General features: G+C 45.3%; 1 protein-coding gene across 11 annotated transcripts in view; it reads right to left on the bottom strand.

Annotated features, from left to right (window-relative positions):
• The window catches only part of DOCK7 (dedicator of cytokinesis 7), a 101,493-nt gene that overhangs the window by 44,479 nt on the left and 44,127 nt on the right, over positions 1-12,887 (bottom strand). For all 11 annotated transcript variants that reach the window (XM_077278855.1, XM_077278845.1, XM_077278846.1 and 8 more), the window contains exons 15-22: positions 5,558-5,675; positions 4,658-4,728; positions 4,228-4,366; positions 4,040-4,141; positions 3,740-3,826; positions 2,377-2,608; positions 2,065-2,229; positions 1,588-1,757 (exon numbers count right to left, since the gene is read on the bottom strand). In XM_077278855.1, coding sequence (XP_077134970.1) covers positions 1,588-1,757; positions 2,065-2,229; positions 2,377-2,608; positions 3,740-3,826; positions 4,040-4,141; positions 4,228-4,366; positions 4,658-4,728; positions 5,558-5,675 — 1,084 coding nt within the window. The remainder of the gene's footprint in view (positions 1-1,587; positions 1,758-2,064; positions 2,230-2,376; positions 2,609-3,739; positions 3,827-4,039; positions 4,142-4,227; positions 4,367-4,657; positions 4,729-5,557; positions 5,676-12,887) is intronic.

Raw genomic sequence — 12,887 nt, 5'->3', positions numbered from 1 at the left:
GCCTTCATGGTTTCATCAGAGCGGAAGTCACGGCAGTGAGCGAAACGTCGCTTGGGTCATGTCACCACCGTGGACACAGAGTTGTGATCGAAGAGACAGGGTCGGTCTGGGAGATAAGTGATTGACTGCAGCGGTCACGTAACACAGTGGTCACGTAACACAGTGCTGAGAATGGATGAGATTAACTTACATATTTTTTTACTTTACTGTGAAGCCATTAATAAAGCTTTGTCCAGTAGTGGGCATCCCCTTTAATTATACATCCCCTTTAACTATACATATTACATCATCAACATTTATAGATTTTGCTTTTTTTTTTTCAGAATTTTCAAATTTTAAGTTTTTTATGTATCTGGACCAATACGGAGACCACAATTGCTTCAACAAAGGGCTCTCACCGGTCCCACTGGAGTCCTGCAAGGTACATTTGTGCCATGTACTGCAGAGGGGTGAATTACAACATAATTAAAGGGATATTCACACCAAAATCCAGTTATTCCGTATCCTTTTGATAGATCACTGGGGGTCCGACTGCTGGGACGTCAAATGATACCAAGATAGAGGGTCTGGAACCAAGAAAAGTTGTCAGGAATGTGGCAGAGGTGCACATGCTCAGAAGCCCACGCTCCATCCCTTGTGTATAGGACTGCTGAGTACAGCGCTCCGCTATTTCCGGCAGAGAATGTGCACCTCTGCCCCATTCCTGAATCCTTCCCTTGGTTCCTGAGCCCCGATCTTGGGATCATTAGAAATCCCACAAGACAATTTGATGACCAAAAAAAAGTGTCTTTTTTTATATTTATAAATAAATTATAATTTTATAAATTTCATTACATTTCGATAGATCAGACTTATACGGATTCACGAGTATCGATTTTTATTTATTTTTTTAATGGGAAAAGTGCAGTTAATAAGGATAAGTATAAAAGTTTGATGGCGGCGTCCGCCATGCATTCTTATGGTAATGGTTTGGTATTTATTAACCCTTTGAAACCGATGGAAAAAAAAAATTATATTATGCAAACATGAAAGTGTAAAGAAGAGAAATCCGGATCATACCGCAATCTCCGGGCTAAGTTTCATCTTTGGCTTCAGCTCTTTCACTTGAGGTCAAGGGTATTTGACCCCCGCGATTGTGAAACCTGCAGGTTTGTTCAGACTTTTCAACTATTACTTACATGTGAAATACAGGAGAGCGTTACATAAGGGGCTGATGCCTGTCAACAAGTGCCATACAAATGAATGGGGAGAGCCGCAGCCACCACGCCATCCATTCCCTGCCCCCACACGTTTTGGCATCTATCACTTTGTGAATTTAATGTGAATTTTCCCCTTTAAATACTACATTCTTTAAATTTAAATAAATCCAGAATTTTGCACTAAATTTCTACTTTAGCCCGATCCGGAATGAAATGATAACATTCTGGCTACCTGCCACCATCACAAGGGGGCGCTCCCTGCATATGGTTTATACACTGCAGGAAACCACAAGCGTCTCTAGATGATTGTTGCCTCTTTATTTGCTGATTTTCGGTCACCCCTGATCTGAGACTTATAAAGAAGTATCAGACTGTGGATTTATATTACCTTGCTACCGATTATAGACCTGACTTCGTCATCTGGTGACGTGGGGGTCCCGGAGATATCAGGGTTGCTGTTGCTTAGGCTTCTGGAGCGGTTCAAGTTAAGGCTTGCCGGTCTGTTGGCTGTCCGAGCCATTGTGGCGTAATGCATTGATCCACCGAGACCTCCGGGCCCTGGAGGAAAAATTAACCTCAGTTTAATTTTCCATGGTGCATATAAAATCCCCTCCACGGAAACTAGGAGAGGCACTGCATAAGTATCTGATTTCACTACAGCACTCCTACAGGAGAAAAGAAGGACTGTAGCTCATGGCTAAATATCTATGTAACTAAGGTCAAAGCAAAATGCTAAGTGAAGAAACAGTTCCCTGTATGCACCAGAAAAGGTTCTGATTGCAGGAGGTCCAACGGCAACAGCCCCCAACGATCATGAGTATGGGGGTCCCAGATGTCCCTGTGTGATTGGAGCAGATACCGTTACCTGGAGATGGCGAGTTGGGATCGGCGTTCGGAAGTCTGAAGACATAGTGGATGTAAGAGGCCAGGAGATTGTTCCTTCCATGTTGGTCCTGGTTTCCTTCCAGGTTTTTATGGAGTCTGTTAGTGATGGACGCCATCGCTTCAAATGACGCTTGACCTAAATTAACTAAGAAGAAAAGTTTTTTTGTTTTTTTTTTACGGCTCCTTTAATTTATAGGAGAGAAAATCTCTGTCTAAAGTCTCAAAAAACGTTATGGACGGGCTCCGCCACAAATCTTAATTTAAGCAGCAAAGCACAAAAGTTTTCACTTACCGATCTGACCGGCAATGACCGGCGGCCGCACGACCAGCAGGATCAGTTTGTCGAGGAGGAGGTGGAGGAAATGCACCACAGGTTCCAGCTGAGCCGAGTTCAGGGCCAGGATGCTGCTCTTCAGTTCACTCTCCAGGTTATTCTCCATGATCCTCATATCCCCGATACGGACGGGGAACATGTGCTCGTCCAGGGCGTGAACCAGCGCAAAAAACTTGTCAAGGGATGAATCCTGCAGAGCACAAAAAAAAAAACAACAAAAAAAAAGGACATATCACACACTGCAGAAAACCGCACCAGAAAACTGACGGAACGAGACGCGTCAAAATTATTACCACACAATCAATACGAAGAAAATTCTAAAAAGTGAAGACATCAAATGCGCCAAACTTATTAGTCCCGTCAAGACTTTTTTTTTTTTCTCCTCTTCTTCCAAGCACCAAGACATTTTATTTTTATGTTCCTGAGCCCGCTTCATACACCCGCTCACTAGGTGAGGCGTACATGTACGTCACATGTCGGCAAGGGGTTAATTGCGTGTGGCACATTTTAGCGCAAAATATTAGTGCCAAATCTTACTGCGTACTCCAATGCAATCATTTTCTTCTCCGGATACTCATGGAAGGCCAGAATGAAATTGTGCATATAGCTCCTCTGAAGATCTATGCGTCTCCATAGTAACAGACTACAAACAAAACATGTGTAGTCTGCTCCTGCGATCTCACTCATGTTATACGTGTTTGGAAAAGGGAGGAAATGGTGAGACTGGAGGAGCAGAATTAGCGGGATTGTGTGCAGTCTGTAAGGGCGTATTCACATGCAGAGTTTTGAAGTGTTTTACAGTAAAGGCAAAATCTGTGACTTCAAAAATCTCATTCACACGTTGCATTTTTTCCTTGTGCTTTTGAACTGTAGTAAGATTTTTTTTAAAAAGCCAGAAAATCATTTAATGCAGTTTTTCCTTTGAGATGAAAATGCGTTGGCACCAAAAATTGAATTTAAAAAATGCACTAAAACTGCAATTCAGAAAAAAAAAATCTGGTGTGAACATGCCCTTAGTCTATGTCCACATGGTCTGGAAGGAATTTGGATGTAGAGCTTGTTGCAAGTCTGTATTGTACGGTGTTAAATCTGCGATGAAGAAGCCATGAAGGGCTGACTATCCTGTACAAATCTGCCTGGAAAATTCACATCTTTTCTGCTAGGTGAGGATACAGCCGCACACAAAATGAGAGGAAATTATCGACACGTGGGATGCTGCTCCATCACCCGACCTCCTAATTATTGACCCAGAATTGAAGTGTAAAATATAAAAAATTGAAAATTAAAGAAAACGCAGCGCAAAAAAACGGATTAAACTCACCTGCATGTGAACGGAAGAGACTGAGACGACCTCCACGTTGAACACTCCTTTATGATTGTCCACCCATTTCATTCCAGGCAGCGGGACCTGCGGAAAGAGTGAAATGGCGCAACTGTGAACATTCCATTATTAAGAATACATCAGACACGGAGCTGATTGAGTCTCGGGGGGACGCGCGGTCTCCTCGCTCACCGATACGACCACTCTCTGCTGCAATTTAGAAGCAGAATCTGCTAGGCAAAGTATTCAGGAAAAACGTTACTTTGCACACCCCAATAGTCAGAGACGCGTTTTACTGACCTCAGGGGAAAGCACAGAATAAGCCTGCGGCGGTTTCTCCAAGGATACGGGAAGACAGAACTGTCCAGTTTTCAAGCGGCCGTTTTGCAGCATCGGAATCCACTGGGAAAAAAAGATGAAATGTCGGCTGTTACAATGCATCCATGTGACAAGACGTCTCGATACAATGTAACATAAAGGGGCCTTACCGTGTAGCCCACCGGGGTCTCCAGGGGGGTGTTCTGCTTCTGCTGGCAGCTGACGTGGTAGAAAGTGAATAACAAATGGTGGTGATCTGTCAACGTGGCCGGCAACCGCACCTTGATTTCTTCATGGAAGTCTGGGGACCTGAATGGAGTTTTATTCAGAAAAAAAACAAAACATTAAAATTACTTTTTTAAATATAAAAGTAGAAAACACAAATAATAATATGGGGTCTAAATGTGCAAGCAAAGAAGTGCAGGGATGTCGGGATCGTCTCCATTCTGCAGTGAACGGAATAAATGTGGTACTATGTTTGGAAAGGGGGCAAAGACCCTTTATCCAAACTCAAATGACGGTTAAAAAGAAAAAAAAAAAAAAAAACACCCACCCCTTGTCCCGTACATTTTATATGTTTTCGGTCTCGTGACCCCTCACCTGTTGTGGTAGACCACGGCTGTGTAAGCTTCTTTAGAAAATTCCGGACAACTGGATTTTCCAAAGATAACCTGAAAGTACAAAAAGGATTTGTAATGTCCAATAAGTCACAAGGAAAAAAATAAATACAAAAATTAAAGCTCTTAGGCCGTGTTCAGACCCTGCATTTCATCATCTGTATACCGAGCTCGTTACCCAGTCCCCTGAGCCTCTCCATTTTTAATGGGAGCATCTTATGGTGCGGAGTTTGCATTAAACATCCTTTATAATTATGCTTTATTGGGAATGGAAAGAAAAAAAAAAAGGGGGCAATTTTTCTGTTCCAGTTGTTCTATTCTAACGATATTCTCTCAGTCGTTATGACGTCAATACTGAATTTCTCTTTTTTTTTCAATTTTTGCTATAGAAAAAAAACTTTTGGGAGAAGTTTTAATAAATTTTTTTTTTTCTTTTTTTCTGCAGTTGGAACATCCATTCTAATATTTTACAAAACTTCTTGAGTGCAGCGCTTTATAGCATCTGCTGGGCGATATTGATATGATACCAGGGGCCACTTGATGCCATGGCAAACCCGTAATTACAGGACTGGGGTACCGATAGGCTTAGAGTGGAGACCCCCCTTACCTTTCCTCTGTAAAGCCACTTTGGTGGTTTACACAGCCGCTCTCTGTTTTGATACACAGAGAGGGGTCCTAAGTGGGGGACGACCTCTGCCTGACAACGTAGGTTATTACTTATGGCTTGTATATGAACTGTTGAATTGTAAAGCGCTACGGAATATGTTGGCGCTATCTATATAACGATATTATTTTTATTATTATTATTATTATGACAATCCCTTTAATTTAATTTTTTTAAATAATGCAACTTTCATTATGAAGGCGCAGGTCGGTCACTTACCGGCATGGCATTACTAGGATCTTCTCCGTTCATGAACTGCACTTTCACCGTAATGTTCCTCGCTGACCCTTGTCGATTTGCAAAATTAAGGCTTTGTGGATACACGTACAGAATATTCCTGTAGAATTAAAAAAAAAAAAAATGGAAAAAATTAAAAACTCGGAAGAATTAAAAACAAGCGCTAGCTCATGTGTATCAAAGCAGAGATACTGACATTAAAGCGATGTGCCTGCGGGTGGCGCTGTGCCACTGGAATCCATGTAAAGAAAAATAGAGAATAACAATTTTGTGGTCCTATCAGTGTCCGCGAGAAGCGATACAGTGACATTTTGGCTTCCTACAAGAGTCATCGCCTATTTTACTGATCATTCAAGAACTACAGAGAGAACCTGTTGGCGGCTTTTTGATCTCCAAACATCCACCACCAGCGGACAGCGCCCCCCCATGGCCATTCTAAAGGTTTCCTTTTCAGGGAAGGGGTATTTAGCTGGTGGAGATGCTGGGGAGAGAACTGAAGGGTGGCTGAGACTCATCTGTATGCACAGACCCTCCACTGATTTCAATAATGATGGTGTAATACTTCTTTTCTCCTGTGGAGGCACTGCAGGGAAACTGAACACTTGCAACCAGCTACCCTCCCCGATCACAACTGATCACATCTCAGAAGATGACAATCTCGCTGCCAAGCCCGGATTCCCTGGGAGATCAGCGGCGCTGTCTGCAGGGAGTTATTACAGCTGCAGAGATCGGATATGCTGTACATAAGATCCTCGTGATCTGCAGACGGCGCCTCATTTACACACGACGCTTCCCGATTCCCATAAGGCGATCTCTTCTGTGCATTGTGTGGCTTTGTTCTGTCTGCTCTGCAGAAATCGTCACAGTAAAACCTCAAAAAAGAAGCTTTAGTGATGGAGCAATCCGGCCGCCCACGTCGTGTGTCCCAACACCACAACACTTGACTCAGAGTTCCTCCTTCGTTTGCGAGAATTTGCAAAAAAAAGTGCAGAAAGCATAATATTAACAGAAGCAATCGTGTCCGCAGGATGTATCTGTCCGTAGGGAAGAGGAGCCGCGTTTAGTGCAGGGCCGGAGCACAAAGGGATCTTCCTTTTTTATACAAATAAAGCATAATGCCGTGTGTCAGCAGCCAGTGAATGAATGGACACATCTACATCAAACGCTGCAAACTCTTCCTGATCCAAAACTTCTTGTAGCTGATAAAATGTACCTGCAGCGAAACATTGTGGAGGAGGAGACCTGCAGCCATATATTGTAGAGGAGGAGACCTGCAGCCATACATTGTAGAGGAGGAGACCTGCAGCCATACATTGTAGAGGAGGAGACCTGCAGCCATACATTGTAGAGGAGGAGACCTGCAGCCATACATTGTAGAGGAGGAGACCTGCAGCCATACATTGTAGAGGAGGAGACCTGCAGCCATACATTGTAGAGGAGGAGACCTGCGGCCATACATTGTAGAGGAGACCTGCAGCCATACATTGTAGAGGAGGAGACCTGCAGCCATACATTGTAGAGGAGGAGACCTGGGCAGCCATACATTGTAGAGGAGGAGACCTGCAGCCATACATTGTAGAGGAGGAGACCTGCGCAGCCATACATTGTAGAGGAGGAGACCTGCAGCCATACATTGTAGAGGAGGAGACCTGCGCAGCCATACATTGTAGAGGAGACCTGCAGCCATACATTGCAGAGGAGGAGACCTGCGCAGCCATACATTGTAGAGGAGACCTGCACAGTTATACATTGCAATGCTTTTCCTCATATTTTAGGACACGTTCTCCTTAGGGTACCGTTACACAAAACGATTTACCAACGATCACGACCAGCGATACGACCTGGCCGTGATCGTTGGTAAGTCGCTGTGTGGTCGCTAGGGAGTTGTCACACAGACCGCTCTCCAGCGACCAACGATGCCGAAGTCCCCGGGTAACCAGAGTAAACATCGGGTTACTAAGTGCAGGGCCGCGCTTAGTAACCCGATGTTTACCCTGGTTACCATCGTAAATGTAAAAAAAAACAAACAGTACATACTCACATTCCGGTGTCCGTCAGGTCCCTTGCAGTCTGCTTCCCGCACTGACTGAGTGCTGGCCGGAAAGCACAGCACAGCGGTGACGTCACCGCTGTGCTCTGCTTTTACTTTCCGGCCGGCAGTCAGTCAGTGCGGGAAGCAGATGGCGAGGGACCTGACGAACACCGGAATGTGAGTATGTACGGTTTGGTTTTTTTTACATTTACGATGGTAACCAGGGTAAATATCGGGTTACTAAGCGCGGCCCTGCGCTTAGTAACCCGATGTTTACCCTGGTTACAAGCGAACGCATCGCTGGATCGGTGTCACACACAACGATCCAGCGATGACAGCGGGAGATCCAGCGACGAAAGAAAGTTCCAAACGATCTGCTACGACGTACGATTCTCAGCAGGGTCCCTGATCGCTGCTGCGTGTCAGACACAGCGATATCGTATGGATATCGCTGGAACGTCACGGATCGTACCGTAGTAGCGATAAAAGTGCCAATGTGTGACAGTACCCTTACGCCCACACATCAGATTTGGCATTATTGTCTTGCACTTTGAGTTAATTTTGCAAAAGTGGATGAAGATAAAAATAAACAAAAAGAGAAACAACTGGGTTACTAATTACTAAAAGGAGGTGAATGTAACAGAGCGAGGATCCTGCACACGTCAGTGGAAGAAGTCCGGTATTGTGCTGATATTTAATATGCAAAACTAGACCTGATGCTGCAATCTGGCACAGACGGGCGCAGATATCCCTCCAGTGCTGTCAACAACACAGGTCTACAAAAATAGTTTTTTTCTTTCAGGTGCCAAGGTATCTTGAGGCTGCTGAATTAAAAAAATCCTATTACTTTTGCTGAATTGGTTCTAGTTTGTGAGATAATTCACCCATGAGAATAATGCGTTCCCCAATGCCACTTAGGGTATGTGCACACTTTCAGGATTTCTTGCAGAAATTTCCTGACAAAAACCGGACATTTCTGCCATTTCTGTTTTTTTCGCGTTTTTTTCCGGAGCTTCCCAATGTATTAAATAGCAGGAAAAACGTGAAAAAAACCCCGCAAAATTAATGAACATGCTGCTTTTTTTTTACCGCGATGCGTTTTTTTCGCGGAAAAAAACGCATCATGTGCACAAAAATTGCAGAATGCATTCTAAATGATAGGATGCATATGTATGCATTTTTTATGCGTTTTTATCGCGAAAAAAGCGCGAAAAATCCTGAACGTGTGCACATACCCAAAGGCCATGTTCACACGTTGCGGTTTTTACCGCGGAACCGCAGCGATTTTGCCGCTGCGGGTCCGCTGCAGCTTCCATTGCGTTTACATTTACATGTAAACCGCAAACCGCTGTGCACATGCTGCAGAAAAAACCGCGCAGAAACGCAGCGGTTTATATTCCGCAGCATGTCACTTCTTTCTGCGGAACTGCAGCGGTTCTGTACCCATAGACCTCCATTGTGAGGGTCAAACCCGCAGTAAAACCCGCAGATGAAAAAATATCTGCGGGTTTTCTGCGGTTTTGGGTGTAGAAACCGCTGCTGCAGGAAGTGCGGGGAAGCAGGAGGAAGTGCGTGGGCGGAGTGTGACCGTCAGCATGGAGGCATGTGTGTGTGTGTGTGTGAAGTGTGTGAAGTGTGTGAAGTGTGTGAAGTGTGTGAGTGTGTGTGTGTGTGTGTGTGTGTGTGTGTGTGTGTGAAGTGTGTGTGTGTGTGAAGTGTGTGTGTGTGTGTGTGTGTGTGTGTGTGTGTCCCCATGCGACCATAGTGCCACCCAATTGTGCTAAGTCGCCGTATGGGATTACTACTCCCATCCGATATTAGGATGGGAGAGTTGTCCATGTGTCCGGCGACTTAGCACAATTGTCAGTAAAACACAAACACATACACATACAATACACATACAATAAACGTAACATAGATGACAGACATTACATACAACATATAACATAGAGTATATACTCACCATACAGCACACTGGTACGCGAAGCCCTCGGTCCCCTAGGGAAAAAGTCCAAAAAAAATAAACCAAATCCATACTCCTTGTCCGCAGAATCCAATACCGAGTGTCCCACGCCGATCGCTTGCTCTCCGGCGATACACTACCAGGAGCGAAGCTCCTAGCAGTGTATCGCGTCCTTTACCGGAGTTCAGCAGCTCCGGCGTCTCTATTTACGGCATTAGAGCTGCGTGTGAACTTTCCCACGCAGCACTGCCGTAAAGCGAGAGTACCAGGGTCAATGGACGCCGGTAAACTCTCGCGCATGCGCAGTTACACACCGACAGGAGCCGGAGCTCCTGTCAGTGTGTTGCTGCAGCCGTGGAGAGCAGACACATCTCCGGATGTGTCTGTTCTCCATGGCAGATCGTCGTGGGACCCTCGTTGGATTTCTGCGGACAGGGCCAGGGAGTATGAATTTGGTTTGTTTTTTTTATTTCTTTTGCAGGTCGAGGGTCTTCAGATGGATTGAGCGTATAATAAAGGGTTTGTCAAAAAGTGGGTGTCTTTATTTCATTAAAATATTTTTTTCTAGTGTCTGTGTTTTTTTTAACCCTTTAATAGGATTAATAATGGATAGGCGTCTTATTGACGCCTCTCCATTATTAATCTGGCTTAATGCCACCTTACAATAGCAAGGTGACATTAACCCCTTATTACCCCATATCCCACCGCTACACGGGAGTGGGAAGAGAGGGGCTAAGTGCCGGAATTGGCGCATCTTTTAGATGCGCCTTTTCTGGGGCAGCTGTGGGCTTCTATTTGTAGCCAGGGCGGGGCAAATATCCATGGCCCCTTTCCTAGGCTATGAATATAAGCCCACAGCTGTCTGCGTAGCCTTTCTGGCCTAAAAATATAGGGGGACCCCAACACTTTTTTGGGGGGGCTCTCCCTATATTTGAGAGCCAGAAAGGCTACGCAGACAGCTGTGGGCTTAATATTCATGGCCTGGGAACAGCCAGGGGTATCTTAACCCCTTCCCAGGCCAAAAATATTGGCCCACAGCTGTCTGCCTAGCCTTTCTGGCCTAAAAATATAGGGGGACCCTACGCAATTTTTTTTTTCGGGCCCCCCTGTAGTTTAGAGCCATAAAGGCTACGCAGAAATCTGTGGGCTAATATTCCTAGCCTGGGAACAGCCATGGGTATTTTAACCCCTTCCCAGGCCACAAATATTGGCCCACAGCTGTCTGCTTAACCTTTCTGGCCTAAAGATACAGGGGGACCCTATGTCATTTTTTTGGGGGGGTCCCCCTATATATTTATTTAACCTTTTAATAGGATTAATAATGGATAGGTGTCTTATTGACGCCTCTCCATTATTAACCGGGCTTAATGCCACCTTACAATAGCAAGGTGGCATTAACCCCTCATTACCCCATATCCCACCACTACACGGGAGTGGGAAGAGAGGGGTTAAGTGCCGGAATTGGCGCATCTCATTTTGATGTTTTCACAGGGTTGGACAAGGAAATGACATCATGTGGTTTTTTTTTTTCCCCACTGCAGTTCAAGCTTTATTTGTGTCAAAAACACAGACAATCTGCAGGGAAAAACGCATCAAAAACCACACTAAAAACCTCATCAAAAACGCACCAAAAACCGCACCTGCGTTTTCTGCCAAGATCTGTGGTTTTTAGTGCAGAAAAATCCGCAGGAAAATCTGCAACATGTGCACATAGCCTTACAGTATGTGTGATAACAAATGCACCAGCTTTTGTCTCTGTAACAGGGTCCCATATAATTATTTTGTATTTTAATTTCTAGGTTTACAATGCTACAAAAGTGACTTTTTGAAGCCAGAAATTCTATTATAATGAATTATTAAATATCTCAGAAACCTGGGCGGAGTATGCCAACCACACTTCCCCTTTGCCACACCTGTATTTTGTCTAACCAATCCAGATTCTCCAGATTCTGGTTGAATCTCTTAACTGGAATTGGACACAATATACCCCCCTCCTCGGGCTTCCTTCCCCCCACCCTTGCCTTCTACCCTGTTTGTTAAATGTTTATATGCCCTCTTATACGAATGCTATAAACATATGTCTAAATTTAGGTTTTCCTCACCCTATTTGTAAAATTCAATAAAAATGTATTGTTTAAAAAAAAAATGATATATCTCAGAAACTAGAGCCAATCTGGCAAAATCACTGTGTACCAGTGTAACAGGCCTTCACTGTTATAACTAAGCTACAGGATGGGGGAGAAGCCACTGACATTGGGGAAATTAAGGTTTCTAGGATTCCTTTAAATTTAAGGAAAGTCTGAGTTCAGCGTTCTTTATCTACACAGTGACTGACAGCTCTCCCTTTATACAATAGAAGAAAAGCTGTCAATCACTCAGAGTGGTTGGGGTAAGCAGGACTCACAACCTCTTTCTGTGGTTGGGGTAAGCTGGCCTCACAGTCTCTCTCTCTCTCTGTGGTTGGGGTAAGCAGGCCTCACAGTCTCTCTCTCTCTGTGGTCGGGGTAAGCAGGCCTCACAGTCTCTCTCTCTGTGGTTGGGGTAAGCAGGCCTCACAGTCTCTCTCTCTCTGTGGTCGGGGTAAGCAGGCCTCACAGTCTCTCTCTCTGTGGTTGGGGTAAGCAGGCCTCACAGTCTCTCTCTCTCTCTCTGTGGTTGGGGTAAGCAGGCCTCACAGTCTCTCTCTCTCTCTGTGGTCGGGGTAAGCAGGCCTCACAGTCTCTCTCTCTCTCTGTGGTCGGGGTAAGCAGGCCTCAGTCTCTCTCTCTCTCTCTGTGGTCGGGGTAAGCAGGCCTCACAGTCTCTCTCTCTCTCTGTGGTCGGGGTAAGCACGCCTCAGTCTCTCTCTCTCTCTCTCTGTGGTCGGGGTAAGCAGGCCTCACAGTCTCTCTCTCTCTTAGTGGTCGGGGTAAGCAGGCCTCACAGTCTCTCTCTCTCTCTGTGGTCGGGGTAAGCAGGCCTCACAGTCTCTCTCTCTCTCTGTGGTCGGGGTAAGCAGGCCTCACAGTCTCTCTCTCTCTCTGTGGTCGGGGTAAGCAGGCCTCACAGTCTCTCTCTCTCTCTGTGGTCGGGGTAAGCAGGCCTCACAGTCTCTCTCTCTCTGTGGTCGGGGTAAGCAGGCCTCACAGTCTCTCTCTCTCTGTGGTTGGGGTAAGCAGGCCTCACAGTCTCTCTCTCTCTGTGGTTGGGGTAAGCAGGCCTCACAGTCTCTCTCTTTCTCTGTGGTTGGGGTAAGCAGGCCTCACAGTCTCTCTCTCTCTCTCTCTCTGTGGTTGGGGTAAGCAGGCCTCACAGTCTCTCTCTCTCTGTGGTCGGGG

Source organism: Ranitomeya variabilis, chromosome 8, assembly GCF_051348905.1.
Source record: "Ranitomeya variabilis isolate aRanVar5 chromosome 8, aRanVar5.hap1, whole genome shotgun sequence".
NCBI lineage: Eukaryota > Metazoa > Chordata > Amphibia > Anura > Dendrobatidae > Ranitomeya > Ranitomeya variabilis.
This window is presented reverse-complemented; position numbering and strand designations above follow the sequence as displayed.